At 68.2% G+C, this 15,690-nt stretch overlaps 1 protein-coding gene across 2 annotated transcripts; it reads left to right on the forward strand.

The window, feature by feature from the left end:
* Window positions 1–99: 99 nt before the first annotated feature.
* Window positions 100–15,188, forward strand: CGN (cingulin). Of its 2 annotated transcripts, none has more exons than XM_042785531.1 (21): window positions 100–149; window positions 5,539–6,590; window positions 6,734–6,834; window positions 7,077–7,146; window positions 7,349–7,444; window positions 7,714–7,862; window positions 8,086–8,227; window positions 8,313–8,525; window positions 8,876–9,024; window positions 9,302–9,443; window positions 9,535–9,735; window positions 9,975–10,181; window positions 10,265–10,522; window positions 11,021–11,191; window positions 11,284–11,445; window positions 11,864–11,953; window positions 13,121–13,204; window positions 14,004–14,122; window positions 14,211–14,319; window positions 14,427–14,590; window positions 14,665–15,188. In XM_042785531.1, exons 2-21 carry the CDS (start codon window positions 5,562–5,564, stop codon window positions 14,804–14,806), a joined length of 3,798 nt encoding a protein of 1,265 aa, XP_042641465.1. In that variant the 5' UTR covers window positions 100–149; window positions 5,539–5,561; the 3' UTR covers window positions 14,807–15,188. The 2 variants fall into 2 exon arrangements, with proteins under 2 accessions (XP_042641465.1, XP_042641464.1); XM_042785530.1 differs by lacking the exon at window positions 100–149 and adding an exon at window positions 5,148–5,270.
* The last annotated feature ends 502 nt before the right edge of the window (window positions 15,189–15,690 follow it).

Consider the following 15,690-nt stretch of genomic DNA (forward strand, 5'->3'; position numbering starts at 1 on the left):
GTGGTTGGGGGCGTGGTAGAAGCGCTCTGTCTCCGCCCCGGGGCGGGACATGGAGCGGCGCCGTCCAATAGGCGTCCCCGGGGGCGCGGCCTGGGCGAAGGTAACAGGTTGCGGTGGGCAGCGGCGGGGAGCGGAGCCGGCGGCGGGCGGTGAGTCCTATAGGGATGGAGCGCCTATGGAGCGCCTATGGAGCGCCTATGGAGCGCCTATGGAGCGCCTATAGCGGCCGGGGTGTGCGGGCTGCCGGCCCGGGAGGGTGCCCTGCCCTATGGCAGCACCTATAGCGGCTGGGGACATAGGGGCTGCCGACTCGGGAGGGTGCCCTGCCCCATGGCAAAGCCCATAGGGGTTGGGTCTGTAGGCGTTGTCCTTCCTGGGATGTGCCCTGCCCTATGGCAGAGCCTATAGGGGCTGGGACTGTAGGGACTGTTGTCCTTGGCATGCGTCCTGTCCTATGGCAGAGCCTATAGGGGCTGGGACTGTAGGTGTTGTCCTTCCTGGAGCGTGCCCTGCCCTGTGGCAGAGCCTATAGGGGCTGGGGCCATAGGGGCTGTCCTTCCTGGGCCATGTGCTGCCCTATGGCAGAACCTATAAGGGCTGGGCCTGTTGGGGCTTTCTGTTGCAGGGGAACCTTGCCCTGTAGAAGATCCTATAGGGGCTGGCTCTGTGGGGGCCCTTGTCCTTGGCGTGTGCTCCACCCTATAGGAGCGCCCATAGGAGATCTCCCCAGGGTGTGACCTGCCCTATAGCAGATCCTATAGGGAGCCCCAGGCTGCTCCCCTGGTGAGGAACCCGGGTTCTCCCTTTTCTATGGGCTCTCTCCTATCAGGGATCTGCTGTCCCCTATAGCCGCTACAGGAACTGCCTTTACCTGCCCCTATGGGCACTGTCCCTTCCATAGGGGATCTGTGTTTCCCTATGGAAGCTGCCTCTGCAGGCGCTCTTGCCCTTTGAGGAGCGGTCCCATACAGGGACCCTATAGCATCCCTCTATAGGGGCGGCAGCGGCCTTTGCTGCTTCTCCTCGTCATTATGGAGATAATCAGCCCCCGCCTTGTCTCAGCCGGCACCGGGAGTCGCGGGAGGGCGCGTTGCACCCCGGAAAAAAGGGGGGAAAAAGCCTTTTGGCCCCGGCGGCTTCCCAGGAAATCTCACACCACCGAGGAAGCCGCCCGGCCGTACCGCGGCCCCTCCTGAAACTTTAATGTGCCGAGCTGCCCTACTTCGCGGGCTCCCGGGGCGGTATTTTTAGCAGCCTGTTTAAATAAGAAGGAAAAATCTAGGGCTTGGGTGTTGTCCCTGCTGCCGCCCGATTATTCGCTGTCTCGGGGTCCCCGGTGCGCCGCAGCTCGCTGACCCGTCCCCGTCCTCTGCCCGCTCTTGCGTTTGTTTGGAGGGTGTTTGGGGCTGGCTCCCCGCTGCCTTTCCTCTCCCACCACCCCGACCAGTCGAGCTGGTTTGGGGTGGAGGTGGTTTCCATCCCCTTCGGAGGAGATAAGGCGCCGTTTGCCGACGGGAGCCCCTCGCCCGCTGCGTCGTGGCTGCGGCACTTGCAGCATCTCCCCTCGGCAGCTTTTCTGGGGGCGGCAGCTGCAGCATCGCCTCGCAGGGCGCTGCCCCGGGTCGGGGTACCCAGGGGGTTGGTGTGATGCCTGTGTGCGCAGTGAGCTGGGCGGGAGACAGGGGTTCCCATTTTGGGGTGAAATCAGAGCATCCCTGCGGGGCCGGAGGCCTGCCGGCTTGTGGGCTCTTCCTCGCTCCCTGCTCATGTACCCCTGGGCAATACTTATCCCCACGAGTGTGTGGGTCAGAATAACCCTGGTCCCAAAGGCACGACTTGCTTGGGGACCAGCAAACTGATCGGATCGGTGCCGCAGGAAACCCGTTACGGCGTGGCTTGTGTTTGGTTTACGGTTTGGTCACGGGCCCAGCCCCACGGTGCAGGGTCCCGCACGAGGGTCGGGTCGGGGCTTTCGGTTTCTGAAACGGGCCCTGGGAGAGGCGGGGAACGGGATTTTCCAGTCCCTGGGTTGTTGATTAACCCGAGGGCTCTGCCTGCGGCTGGGTTGGGATGGGAAGGAATTCGGTCCTTATCAGCTCCCTTGGGAGCCGCTGTGGCCATCGCTGGGGAGGGGGGGGGGGGACGATGACGACACCCTTATTCCCCCTGGCCATCCCTCTCCTGGCCCCCCGGCGCGGTAGCGGCTCCCCAGCACCCTGAGGAGCCCGTCCCCGTGGCGTGACGCAGGAGCCCTGGTTTCGGGTTCCTCCGACCCGGCTGGCAGCGCACGGCTCACGTGCTCGGCTGAGGATTTATCGGGGTTTCGGGCTCCCGAGTTTGCAGGAGAGCAGGAATAGCCGGTCCCCGCCGGTGTCGGCGCGGGCTGGCCCGGTGACGGGCAGGGCTCAGGCACGGCGTGTGCTGCCTGCGCCCAAAATCAGCCCCGGACTTTGGCCCCGAGCGAAACCAGGGCTGCGTACGCACACGGTTGAGCAAGCAGCGCTGCAGACGGGGCAGAGCTTTGGGGAAAGCCTCGGTGGAAATAGCCTAAACCGTGCCGGGAGCCAAAAACCAGGTGACGGGGGGAGAAACGCCGGGTCGGTGCATCCCTGCTGGCCCCTTCCCCACCATGTCGGTCTGGACACGGAGCGCTTGGGGACGATCCAGCAGCTTTTTCTCCCCGTGCTCAGGGGGTGCAGCAGCCGCACGGCCCGGCCTGCTCGGTTCGGGCCGAGGCGGCTCAGGGATGGGCTCTGGCGTCGAGGCAAAACGGTGCTGGCTCCTGGCCGGGGTCGCGGTGCGCGGCTGCCCGCGGTCGGGTTACCTGGCTGACCTTGATGGAGGAGGATCAGCCCGACCCGGCAGCCGCCGCCTTCCCCACCCGGGCGTTTTCGGTGCTGGGAGGGAGCCGGAGCCCCGCTCGGCGCAGGAGCCTTTTCCAGCACCGCCTGCAAATTGCAAAACAACTTTCTGGGTTAACGTCGCCGGCACAAAGGGCTCATTGTGCCGCCGATCCGGGCGAGCAGAGCTGGCCGCCCGCCATCCCCGGCGCTGCGGCCGACAGCACGGTGCCGGGGGTGCGTGACCACCAGCAAGAGAGACCTCTCCTGCCAGTTGGCTGCCGGTTCGCTGCCGGATCGCTGCCTGCCTGCCCTGCCGGGTCTGCTCTTGCCTTGGCCGGGCGCAGGACCCCCGCTGCTCAGCACGGCCGCCGCTGCCAGCCCGACCCGGGGATGGGTTAGGGTGTGTTGGAGTACGGTGCACACCCCGGAGACAATAACTAGCCTATTTTTAGCCCCGATTCTCCATCCCTCCAGCTTCCAGGCTCCTTCTCTGCGGTTTCCAGTGAAATCCCCTCCCGGGGCTGTTTCCAGCCCGGGGCTGGGTGTTGCTCTCCCACACAGGAATGTGATCCGGCTCCAGCCCTTTATCAGCGAGCTGGAGCCCTTCCAGGAGGAGGGAGGCATTCCTGGGAGATTACGGGCCGGGCCTGGCTCACCTGCTTCCTCCCGGCTCCCCCACCTCCCGGCTCGTGCCGCCGGAGCCCCCCGAAGCCGGGAGCGAAGCCGTGCACCTCCAGCCTTGGAAAGAGCAAATCCTGCTCTCCCCGGTCCGGTGCTGTGCCGGCTGGGTTTGAGCCCAGCGCCGCCCCCACCCGCGTCCGACCCCCGCCGTTATCCTCCATCTGCTCCCCGCTCGTGCCAGCCCGGGGGCAGAGCCGCGGCCTTTGCCGGCGATGCTGGCACAGCCGGCGCTTTGCCGGCGGTGCCGGGGAGGAGGCCGATGCCGTGCCGCCCCTCGACACCCATCCAAAGGCCTTCCCGAGGCGGGTGCTGCGCCCCAGGCTCGTGGTCCCCACTCTGATTGCAGCGGCCGAGCCCTCTCCCCGCCCGGGCTGTGCCTCGTCACCGGCCGCACTTTGGACACTGGCAGCCGTGGAAAATTCTGAATTTTGCTGCCGAAGCTGGTTCCCTCTCCCCAGTTTGGCACGGAGGGGATCCCGCAGCGCCCAGACTGATGGGATTTGCCGTAGGGGCTCTCGCCGCGGGCGCTGGGCTCAGGGTGTGTTTACAGGGGCTGGTGTCTGTTACTGATCTCATTAGCTGCACACGGGGCAGGGATAACGAGCTCATGAGACGGGGGGGGGATCTTCTCCCATCCCCTGCGCCGGCTCTTGGGCTCCTTCGCCTCTGAAATGAGGAGCCGGTCCCTCGGCTGCTGCCGCGGCTGCTGGTTGCTGCTCTGGGGAGGGGTGCGGGAGCCCCGAGGGGCTCGTTGTGACTGGCAAAGCAGAGGAGCCGCCTCTGCCGGGTTTGGCTGGGGGACGGGAGCAGCCGGCGGCTGCGGGGGGCTGTCAGGGCCGGGGGGAGCAAACGGCTCGTCCTTCCTGGCACTGCCCGGCACGGTCAGCGCGGCACCCGCTGCCGCCCCGGGCCTGGCACTGGCCTTTTCCACAGAAAGCTGGGTCCCACGGCCGCAGGGCGCCGGCTTCTCCCCTGGGTGGGCATGGGGGGAGCTGTGGGCTCGGGGTGATGCGAGGACTTGGGAGAGCCCAGCAGTGCTGGGATCCCCCCGCTCCCTCCCGGCCGGCTCCCCGCTCCGGGCTGGGGCAACTTTGGGGGTGATGCCTGGACCTGTGCTGAAATCATGGGGGGTTTGGGTTTGCTTTTTTTTGTTTTTCTCCATGCTCAGGGTGTGTTTAAGCATCCCCCTGCCTAGCTTGGGGTGCCTTTGCGTCCCGGGGTCCCCCCAGGACACCCTTCCGGGGATGTGGGTGCGAGCTGAGCGCTCAGCACCTCCCGGCATCCAGTTTCTTTACAGCAGAGAAAGGAGCCGCTGCTGCTCCCGGTGCTCGGGGGGGGGGGGGGGGGGGGAACGCGGTGCCGCGGGGCTCGGGGGCTGATCTGGGGCTTTTCCATCACTTAAACCCCGCAGGTGCCTACAGGGGAGCTCACACACACTCCCCCCCACCTGCCGCATCCTCCGCTCCTGCCGCCCGGCATCACCCTGGGTGCCTCCGGGACCGAGGGGGAGGGTCACATCACGCTGTTCCCAATATGTCACTGCTCATATCTGTCCCCTCCCCGCGGGACCCGGGCGGCTGCCCCGGCCGTGGGGACGGCGGGCGCCGGGGGTGATGCTGAGGGACGCCGGCGCTCCGGCTGCAGCGAGGCTGCGGCGTTGCGGGCGGCAGCGGGAGCGGGAGCTCCGTGTCCCCTCCGCCTCCCCGGGGTCCTGTCACCAAGGGCGAGCGAGCGGCAGGAGACGCGGTGAGGGTCCGGCTGCGGGGGGGTGGTGGGGGGGGGGTGTGTGGGGGGGTGTTGTCCCAGCGTCCCCCCCGGAGCAGCCGGCCGATGCCGGTGCCGGCACAGCAAAGCCTTGTCCCCGTCCTGTGCTGGGGACGCCGCAGCGCTGGCACCGGCACCAGGTGCCTTCTGGCGCCCGTCCCCGCGGGAAAGCGCTGCCGGACCCTCGCTGAGCGCCGTCTGCCATCCGAGGATGACTCTGCCCTCTCTCCCCTTCCCTCCCCTTGCCCAGGACCGTGGTGCTGAGCCCCGGGGATGGAGTGGCCGGCGAGCGCGGCGATGGCGGAGAAGCAGAGCCCCGTGGACTACGGCGTCCAGATCCGCTTCATCAACGACCTGCAGGAGCCCCGGAGACCCCCCAAGGCGCGGGGCAAGCCCGGCTCCTACGGGGTGGCCGTGCGGGTGCAGGGCATCGCCGGGCAGCCCTTCGTCGTCCTCAACAGCGGCGAGAAGGGCGGCGACTCCTTCGGGGTGCAGATCAAGAGCGAGGGCTCCTACCCGACCCCCCCCGCCGGCCCCCGGCCCTCTGGCTCCGTCAGCTCCGACTCGGACCTGCCGGAAAATCCTTATGCCGGGCGGCAGCCCCGGCACGGCTCGTCCTACAGCACCTCGGATGAGGAGGCGAGCGGCATCTCCGCGACCTCCCGGCGTGAGCCCAAACCTCTGCCGGGCAAGCGGCTGCTCGGGGAGGAGCTGCGGAGGACGCAGTCCCACGGGGATCTGCTCGGCGCTGCCACGAACGAGCCCTTTGCCTCCGGCGCTCCCCGGGCCGGCAGCGGCCGGCAGCACCGGGCTCTGGCCGGCGCCAAAAGCAGCAGCATGTGGAGCATCGCCCCGGAGCGGAGCAAAGCCCCCGGCCCGCGGGCCGTGGCCAAGGACGTCTCCTCGGACACCGAGGCGGCGGCGGCCGCCGGCCGCAGTGACGTGGACACCAAACCCCTCTCCTCGGTGGATTCGCTCATCAGCAAGTTCGACGGGAAGGTGCAGCAGCGAGGCCGGGCGGCCAGGAGGGGCCGGATCCCCTCGGAGGAGAGGAGACGCTCGCAGAGCCTGGACAGCCGCGTCTCCCACCGCGCCGTGCCGGATGCCAAGGAGCTGAGCGGTGCCCAGCGCCAGGACGGCGGCCTTCGCCCCCCCCAGCCCCCGGTGCCCACCGGCAGCCTGAGCCGCCCCAGCGGGGCCGGGGGGGTGGAGGATGGGGGGTCGAGGAGCCCGCGGCCGAACCGGGGCGCGGAGGAGCCCGCGGCCGAGCGGCTGCAGAGCAAAGCCCGGGCAGAGCTGCAGGTACCGGGGGGCCGGATCCTGCTGGGGTCACAGGGGCCACCAGCCCCTTCGCCATGGGGGGCACCGGCACCACGGCGAGCGCCGGCATCCCCCGGAGTCCCATGTCCTCGCCGGAGCTGAGCTTTTCTTATCCCTCACGGCAGCTCAAATCCACCCCGGACCTGCTGCGGGACCAGCGGGAGGTCGCCCAGCCCGGCAGCAGCGAGCACCCCAAGGATCTCATCTACAGCATCCTGAAGGAGGGGTGAGCCCCCCCGACCCCCCCAAGTGTCCCCGTCGCTCCCTGCCCCTCTCCCAAAGCCCCGGTGCCTGTGGGATGCTGCGGGGTGGTTTGGGAGCCGGGATGTCCCTGTAACCAGCGGGCACCCGGGGTTTTGGGGGGGTGAGCAGCAAAGTGCTGGGGGTGTCCCTGCACCCTGGGTTTGGCCGTCCCCTTGCTCTGTCCCTCCCGTCCCCAAACGCTTCCCCCCGCTCTGACGCCCGCAGGAGCAGCGAGAGCGAAATCTCCCTGAAGAGGAAAAGCGTGCGGCTGCTGGAGAAGCTGCAGGAGCTGGCGGTGAGCCAGGGCTGGCCCGGTGCTGCTCCCTGCTTGGGGGGCAGACTGGTCCCTCAGCCCGCCCCGGGGGCTCCTGCCCTCCCAGCACTGGGACCCCAGTGACACGCAGCTGCCGGACGGTGGCTGGGGACAGAGCTGTGGCCCTGAGGGGGGGGCTGCAGCACCCCAAACCAACCCAGTGAGCCCGGGGGGGTCTCTCCAGGCGCCCGGCAAGGATGTGGCGTGTTCCCAGCCCCAGCACAGAGAGCTGGCCAGGAAGGTGGAGGAGCTGCAGGAGAAGCTCGATGAGGAGACCAAGGTGAAGCTGAGCAGAAGGTTGGGGGGGGACATGGGGTTGCATTTTGCATCCTGGGGGGGGGAGCGCAGTGAGTCCCTGCTCTGAGCCCTCTTCACTTGAGTTTGCGTGCCCAGGTGGGACCGAATCTTCTCCCAGGGTGTCTTGGGGGTACTGGGGGTCCTTCCCGTGCCCGTTGGAGCTGGGGAGGGGATGCTGGGGAGGTGGGATGGGAGCGTCGCTGGCCGCTCGGCCCCCAGGAGGGGCCGTAACCGGTGTCCCCCCTCCCGCAGCTCCGCCAGAAGCTGGAGCTGCCCAGGGAGCCGAGGAGCGGCCCCGCTCGGGCGCTGGAAGCCCGGCTGCGGGAGGCCGAAGGGGAGAGCCAGCGGCTGCGGGGGGCCCTGGAGAAGAAAACCCAGGAGCTGCAGAGAAGTTTGCAAGAGTAAGAGCTGGCAGAGGGCGGTGGGAGGGCGGCGGGGGTGTTTGGAGGTGCAGAGAGGGCTGGGGGCGGGTGGCCGTGTCCCCCCCGCTGTCCCCGTTGCCGTGCCGGGACGAGCTGCCCACCGGTGTGGCTGCTGGCGGGCGGGGGGGGCGGGGGGGGGGGCTGCAGCCCTTTCGGGGTGTCGCGCCCCGCGCTGCGAAGGGCCCCCCACGCTCCTCCCCAGGCTGAGCGAGGTGACAGCGGCCAAGGAGCGGGCGCAGACCCAGCTGGGCGACAGCGAGGAGCGGCTGCGGGCGACGCGCCGGGAGCTCGACCGCCTGCGCGAGGGCTGCGGCGCGTCCCCGGGCGGAGAAGCCTTGTACAAGGTACGGCGACGGCTGCACCCCTGAGCATCCCCCCCAGCCCCGTGTCACGTCGCGGCCGCTGAGCCCGGCTGTCCCCTTCGCCCAGGAGCTGCTGGAGACCAGGGAGGAGCTGGAGGAGGCCCTGAGCTCCAAACAGCGGCAGGAGGAGCAGCTGCGGCTGCGGGAGCGGGAGCTGACGGCGTTGAAGGGGGCCCTCAAGGAGGAGGTGGCCAGCCACGACAAGGAGCTGGACCGCGTCCGGCAGCAGTACCAGAGCGACATGGAGCAGCTGCGGCGCAGCATGGAGGACATCTCGCAGGTCCGGCTGCGGCAGGGGCTGCCGGGGAGATCCAGGGACCAGGACCTGCCGCCCGCGGCTGCCAGGGTCTTTGCTGGGAGGCGGTGTCCTTGAATTCCCCCTTTAAATGGTGCCGGGCTGGACATGGGGCTCGTGTCCTGCCCCAGTCTCGCCCCACGGGAGCATCCGTCTGCCCCGGCTCCCACCGCCCCAGGGTGGAGATGCTGGGGGGGGGGGGGAGCGGAGCTGGTTTGTGGGGGTGTGGGGGCTCCCCAGGCCCCTGCGTGGGGCCGCTGGGGGAGGCGTTGGCCGGGGCAGGACCTCAGCGTCGTTGGAGCGTCCGCAGCTGAGCGCTCAATGCTTCGATCCAGGATCAGGCCAACCTGGAGTCGGAGAGGCAGAAGATCAACGCTGTGGTGAGGAACCTGCAGCGGGAGCTGGAGGAGAGCACGGAGGAGACGGGGCACTGGCGGGACATGTTCCAGAAGAACAAGGACGAGCTCCGCACCACCAAGCAGGAGTAAGTGCCGGAGCTGCGGCTGAGCCTGAGGCACGAGAGGCTTTTGGGGAGGTCCAGCCGCTCGGGACCGCCCGGCATCTTCACCCCAAACCCTGTTAGATGGAGCGGGAGCTGGGATGGGGCTGGTCCTCCTCCTCCTCCTCCCCTGCGCACGCGGGGAGGAGGGCGATGGCCGAGCTGGGTGCCGCTCTCCAGGCACGCTGGGTGCTGGGGACGGGGGTGCGGGACACGGGGACGCAGCGGGGGCGTTGGGTGGCCTCATCCTGCCCCGCTCCAGGCTGCTGCAGGTGAAGCTGGAGCGGGAGGAGTTCGAGGAGGAGCTGCGGGAGCTGCGGGAGCGCTTCGCGGCCGCCCGGGAGGAGGCAGACCAGGCGCGGAGCAGCGCGGTGGACCCCGGCGAGCTGGAGGCGCTCAGGAAGGTGGGCGACGGGGGGACGGCGGCGCAGGTGGCGCCGGGGACCGCGTCCAGCGCCAGGGGCCCCCCCTAAGCCCCCGTCTCCGCTGTCCCAGGAGCTGCGGCAGGCGCAGGAGGCGCAGCGGGAGCTGGCGGCGGAGAAGCAGAGCCGGGAGGAGCTGCTGCGGCAGCGGGAGCGGGAGCTGGCGGCGCTGAAGGGCTCCGTGCAGGAGGCGGCCGCCAGCCGCGACGGGGAGCTGGAGCGGTACCGCAGAGACCTGCAGCAGCTCCGGGAGGAGCGGGACGAGGCCACCAAGGCGAGTGCCAGGGCCAGGGGTTTGCCCCCAGCCCGCCCCGAGCCGAGGAGCGGTCCCCACCGGGGGCTGACCTGGCACCTTCCCGCCAGCCCCGAATCTTGTAGCCGCGGGGCGGGGCGGCAAACCCGGATCTGCCCGCCGGGGGCTTCTCCCGACGGGTGCAAGCCCAAATCGCCCCCCGAGATCTCCCGGCCCAGCAGCTGGCCCCGGGGCCACCCTGTGCCGTGGTCTCCCTGCAGGCGAAAGCATCCCTGGAGAGCGCGCGGGATGCGTCAGAGCAGACGAGGAAGATGGTGGAGTCCAGCCTGCGCGAGCTGCAGGAGCAGAACGACGACCTGAGGAGGAAGATCCTCGGGATGGAGACGCAGCTGAAGGAATACGAGCGCTTGGGCGAGAACTGGGAGGGCTCCCAGGCACGGCTGAAGGAGAAGGTCACCAAACTGGAGGTACCGGAGCTGCGGCCGTTCCTGATCTGCCCTGAGCTGTTCCCCTGCCCTGGGAGGGAGTTCGAAGAGCCCTGTCTCTGCAGGCAGAGCGCAGGCAGACCGAGGAGTCGCTGGGCGAAGCCACGGAGCGGGAGCAGGAGCTGCTGATGGCCAAGCGGTTGCTGGAGACCCGCCTGGAAGAGGCGCAGCGGAGCCTGGCCCGGCTGACGCAGGAGCACCAGGAGCTGAGCGCGTCCTACCAGGACGAGCAGCGGCAGAAAGAGCAGCTCAAGCGCGCCAAGAGCGAGCTGGAGGAGCAGAAGCGGCTGCTCGATCGCACCACCGAGAAGCTGAACAAAGAGGTTGGGGCTCCCGGGTGCCTCGGGGGCCCTTTGCACCCCCCAGACCCCCTGTCCCGTGGGGCATCGTGTGCCGCCACACCCAGTCTCTGTGCCAGGGGACGGGGGTCTCTGAGATGCCCTTGCTGGGTTGGGGGAGGGAGCTGGGGCTTTGGGCACAGGTCTGGTTTCCCTGCGGGGGCGGCTGGGACCGATCGTTCCCCAGTGTCCCAGGGGACTCCACAAAACCACGCTGTCCCCAGGGATCAGCATCCCCTGCTGTCCCAGGGCCATGTTGTCCCCTGCCCTTTCCCAGGTGGCTCATGCAAGAGCCCGGTGCCTGCTCAGAGTCTGGGGTCATCCAGGCTGCTCTGCTTGCACCCCTCGCCGTGACGCTCCTGAACCCCCGGGGCAGACATGTCCCCCCCCCGGGGGCACCTTCTCCCACCTCGAGTCCCCCCAGCTCAGGACAGGGTGCGTGGGCTGGTCCCCGGGTCCTGAGCCGTCCCTGCTCTGCCGCAGCTGGAGCAGATGACGGAGGAGTCGCACAGCTCGCTGGCCGTGCTGAGGTCGCAGCTGGAGGAGTTCAAGGAGAAGTCGCGGAAGGAGATCACGGACTCCCAAAAACAAGCCAAGGACCGGGGCGCCGAGGTGGAGAAGATGCAGTTCAGCATGGGACGGCTGCAGGACGAGGTACGGCGGGTCGGGGGTCCCCACCCCGCCCTCCGCGGGGAGCCTGGGGACACGTCTCACGTGTGGGGACACCTCTTCCCTCGGCGCCGCAGGTCGCCCGGCTGAAGCAAGCGCTGCAGGACAGCCAGGCAGAGCGGGAGAGCGTGCTGCTGGATAAGGAGGTGCTGCTGCAGCGCCTGCACAACCTCGAGCAGGAGGTGGAGACCAAGAAGCGCTCCCAGGACGATCGCTCCCGGCACGTCAAGGCGCTGGAGGTGGGGAGCGCCGCGCCCCGAAACCGCTCCTGCAGTGCTGGGTGCTAACAGCAAGGGGCAGAGCTCGCCCGGGCATCCCCCGTCCCGCAGCCGCCGCGCGAGAGCAGTCACGCAGCCCGCCAGCGCTGCGGGGGGACGCGCTATTGCTGCTATTAATATTTGCTAATTGCCGGCGCCGCCAGCTTTGTGCCGGCGCGGCCCCGCGGCTCGCCTTGCCGCCGGCTGTTGCTTTGCGGGTTGTTGTCCCCGCAGCGGGGCGGTGGGTGCCGGGGGGGGTCCGCGCAGCATCGAGCTGCCGTGTCTGGTACCCCAGCATCTCCCGCCTCCCCGCCTGCGTCCGAGCCCCCCGGGCCGTTGGGCTTTGCTGGGCTGGAGGCGTTGTCGGAGCAAAGGCCCTTCTGGCCTGGCCTGCTTGCAGGAGAAGTCCAAGCGCCTGGAGGTGGAGCTGGACGAGGAGAGGACCACGGTGGAGCTGCTGACGGAGAGGGTCAACCGGGGCCGAGACCAGGTAGGGCAGGCGGTGCGGCCCCGAGCCCGGCTGGTGCTGTGGCACAGCCCCCCCAGCGCCCGCAAAACAGCGCTGGAGACCTCGGGTCTTTGGGTGCAACTGGTCACCGGAGTTAAAACCCCACTCATGAGTCATTAGCGAGCGGCCCAGAGCCCTCTGTCACTCTACATACAGTCGAGATGACGGTGGCATCTGAAAAGCTGGTTCGGGCACGGATGGAAATTATACAAGCTTGGCACACAACAAAAAAAAAAAAAAAAAATAATCCCCTGAAATTACAGGGTGAGGCTTGTGTTTGTGCAGGAAGTTGGGGCTTAAGTTAGGCTGGGCTCCAGGCTCTCCTGAGCCACCTGCTAATTACCTTCAAGGCCGGAGCCGGTGCTTGGGCTCGGGAGCGGGAGCTGCCGGCCGAGCCCCCCGGGATCCGGCGGCGCTGGGTGTTACTGGGATCCCGGAATCGGCAGCTCCTCTGCTGACAGCCCGTGTCCCTCCCCGCCGGCATCCAGCCTGGGGCTTGGACAGGGCGTTCCCACCCCTGGGCTGCAGCGAGCCCGGACAATGGGTGGTTTTCCCATTTTTCCATCTGGGAAATGGGCACATCCCAGGGAGATTTTTCTCCTTGAATCCTGGATGTGCCCGAGGCACAGAAGCTGTGGAGCACACGAAACCGCAGCTGGGTTCGGCTCCGAAGTGGCCCTGCCGGCTTTTGGGGCTGCTTGAATAAAATTCAAGCAATTTTTTATATAAATTCCAATTTCCTTCGCTTTAAAACAATGCCCAAAGCTGTGTATTTTGCCTTGGTCAGCCTGAAAGAGGCCCCTGGGGCAGTTCTGGTTTTGCTCCATCGCTGGGTCAAACCCTTTTCTGCCCCACGGTGCCAGGCATTGCTGGGAGCACAGCCAGGTCCCCGAATCCCAGTCCAACCAGTTTAAACCCTCCAGCGAAAAGTTGCAGCCCTCATCTCTGGGCCGCCCGCCGAAACGGCGATAACTGATTTGAGAAGGAACCAAAATCCTCTTGTTGGGGGCTTGTGGTGCCACCGATCCCAGCTGCGTGCCGTGGGACAGCCAGCGTGCGGCTGTTGGGTGCACCGAGTCCCCCTGTGCTCTGCGGCACCGGCGGCGTGGGGAGAAGCGGCGGTGGCCCCGACCATGTCCTTGTCCCCAGATCGACCAGCTGCGGGCAGAGCTGCTGCAGGAACGCTCCAGCCGGCAGGACCTGGAGTGCGACAAGCTCTCGCTGGAGAGGCAGGTAAGGCCGGGGGCGGCCGGGGGTCCCGTGTGGGGCGCAGGGCACAGCTCCTCTCTAGAGCGTCCCGGGGAGGGGGACCCTCTCCCCAAGGAGCTTTTCCTGCTGTAAAACCGTTCCCCCTCCCCCCCGGCTCTGCCTACGGCCCGTCCCACCCTCCCCATCCCCGGCCGGAGCATCCCTGGAGCCGCCTGGCATCGCGCTGGGGTGGCATCCCCGCGGGGTCCCCCCTTTCCTCGCGGCTCCCCGCCGGCCTGCCCGGGCTTGCACTCCAAACCCTTGGTTACCTCACCCCGAGCTGGCTCTTAACGCGACGGATCGATGGGAACGAAGCTCCCCGAGCTGTTCCTGTTCCCGGCGCGGAGTCGCCGCTGCCAAGAAAAACACGGGGCTCCGACTGCCGCCGCCGCGGGGCCCGGCCCAGCCCGGCCGCCGGCGTTACCGCTGCCCGGTGGAGGAGGCTGGGGCGGTGCCACTGCGCGGGACGGGGATTTGTGGTGCTTTTGGGGATTTTCTTTTGGCCAACGAGGGTGTTTAAGGGCAGAAATTGGGGAGCTGGCGGGGGCTTCTGCACCCGGTGATCCCTGACACATCCTGGCCTCGCCTCGTGCCCCGGCTGGTGCCAGCGCAGCTAATTGCCATTATATAACCCGGCTCGTGAGGTCTCCTCCTTGGGAAAGGGTTTCTGGGCCCTGACTCACCGCCCGGATTTACATGAGCCAGGCTCTGCGCCTTTCCCCCTCGGGGCTGGGAGCACGATGGGGGGTGACGGGGGCGGCTTTGGGGTTTTCTCTCCCCGCAGAACAAGGAGCTGAAGAGCCGCCTGGCCAGCTCAGAGGGGCTGCAGAAGCCCAGCAGCAACGTCTCGCAGCTGGAGGCGCGGGTGGAGGAGCTGCAGGACAAGCTGCAGGCGGAGGAGAGGTACTGGCCGCCGAGCCCCCCGCCTCGGGGGTGCCTGCGCCCCGGCGCTGCCAGCCCGGCTGGCCCACAACCCCTTGCCTCGCCGCAGGGAGAAGAGCGTCCTGCTGTCCTCCAACCGCAAGCTGGAGAGGAAGGTGAAGGAGCTGACCATCCAGATCGACGACGAGCGGCAGCACGTCAGCGACCAGAAGGACCAGGTGGGGTGGGGGACGGGAGCAGCTGCGGGACCCACCTAAGGGACCCTCGGGTGCTTGCCCCACACCGGCTGCCCTCACCCCCGGGGAATTGCCCCGTGTCCCCGCAGCTGAGCCTGCGGGTGAAGGCTCTGAAGCGCCAAGTGGATGAAGCAGAGGAGGAGATCGAGCGGCTGGAGGGCGCCCGCAAGAAGGCGCAGCGGGAGCTGGAGGAGCAGCACGAGCTCAACGAGCAGCTCCAGAACCGCGTCAAGGCGCTGGAGAAGGAGGCTTGGTAGGGGACACCGGGCTGGAGGCGGGTGCCAGCCCCGTCCCCGGCGAGGGCTGACCCCTCTTCTCCATCCCCAGGCGCAAAGCCGCCCGCTCGGCCGCCGATTCCTCCCTGCAAGATGACCAGCTCAGCTCGGACGAGGAGTTCGACAGTGCCTACGGGCCTTCCTCCATCGCCTCGCTGCTCAACGAGGCCAACCTGCAGACCAGCTCCTGCTGACGCCCGCCCGCACCGGCCGCGGCTGCTGCTGCTCGATGCAAAAACTCTTCTACTCCCGCCGACATGAAGGAAGGTGCCGCTCAAAAAGCGGTGGGACGGGGAACCCCCCGCCTCCCGTCTCGCCTCTTCGTTTTCATACGGGTCTCAAGGTGCGTTGGCACCGCGGCTTTTTGCCGGGGGGGAGCTGGTCACCGCGGCCGCTGCCCGCCTTGGTGACCGGGTCCCCGGGGGATCAGGGTCCCGGGGGAGAAGCTGGGGAGCAGGGCTGGGGGCACCCGGGGCTCTGGCCCCCCTGGTTTATTTTTATATGCAACCGCCCTTCGTCCCCCCGCTGCCCTTCTCCCTCTCCAAGTGCTATTTTAAATAAAATTGAGCATTTTAATGCCTGCGGCTCGTCGTCCCTGCGGGGCCGGAGGGACGGCCCCGGCTCTGTGGCACCAGGCTGGTGCCCGGCCCCAGGAAGGCAGCTCCTTCCCCGCTCCGCTGGATCTGGCCTGGAGATAAATCCTCGTTATCACTAATTAACAAGGATGGGAGCCTTGCCAACTGCTAATTAGCGCCATTGCGTTGATTGGCAGGTGGTTACCACAGTTCCCCTCCGTGGCCTCGAGCGGGGCCGGGCTGGCTCCATCCCCGAGCCGGCGGGGGGCTGGGCCGGTGCCCGGGGCCCTGGCCAGCCCTGTCCCTCCTGCCTCAGTTTCCCTTCCCGTGCCCCGGTGACGTTTAACGGTGCCGGAGCCCGTGGGGCCGGACACGGTGCCAATGCAGGGACGCCCGTGTCCCCTCGCGGGTCAGTGCTGGCGTCACCACCACCCGCCCGGCACGCGGCCCCGCACCCACCGCGTCCCCGCTGCGGCTAAACCGGGCCGGCACAACCGGTTCTG

Source organism: Tyto alba, unplaced genomic scaffold, assembly GCF_018691265.1.
Source record: "Tyto alba isolate M040663 unplaced genomic scaffold, T.alba_DEE_v4.0 Super-Scaffold_8, whole genome shotgun sequence".
Taxonomy (NCBI): domain Eukaryota; kingdom Metazoa; phylum Chordata; class Aves; order Strigiformes; family Tytonidae; genus Tyto; species Tyto alba.

What these genes read in the sequence shown, in the direction of transcription:
- CGN (XM_042785531.1), top strand. Translation starts at nt 5,562, where the DNA reads ATGGAGTGGCCGGCGAGCGCGGCGATGGCGGAGAAGCAGAGCCCCGTG. An exon ending in AGAAGCTGCAGGAGCTGGCG is followed by an intron (nt 7,147 to 7,348) that starts GTGAGCCAGGGC and finishes GGGTCTCTCCAG; the next exon opens with GCGCCCGGCAAGGATGTGGC. An exon ending in GGCACGTCAAGGCGCTGGAG is followed by an intron (nt 11,446 to 11,863) that starts GTGGGGAGCGCC and finishes GCCTGCTTGCAG; the next exon opens with GAGAAGTCCAAGCGCCTGGA.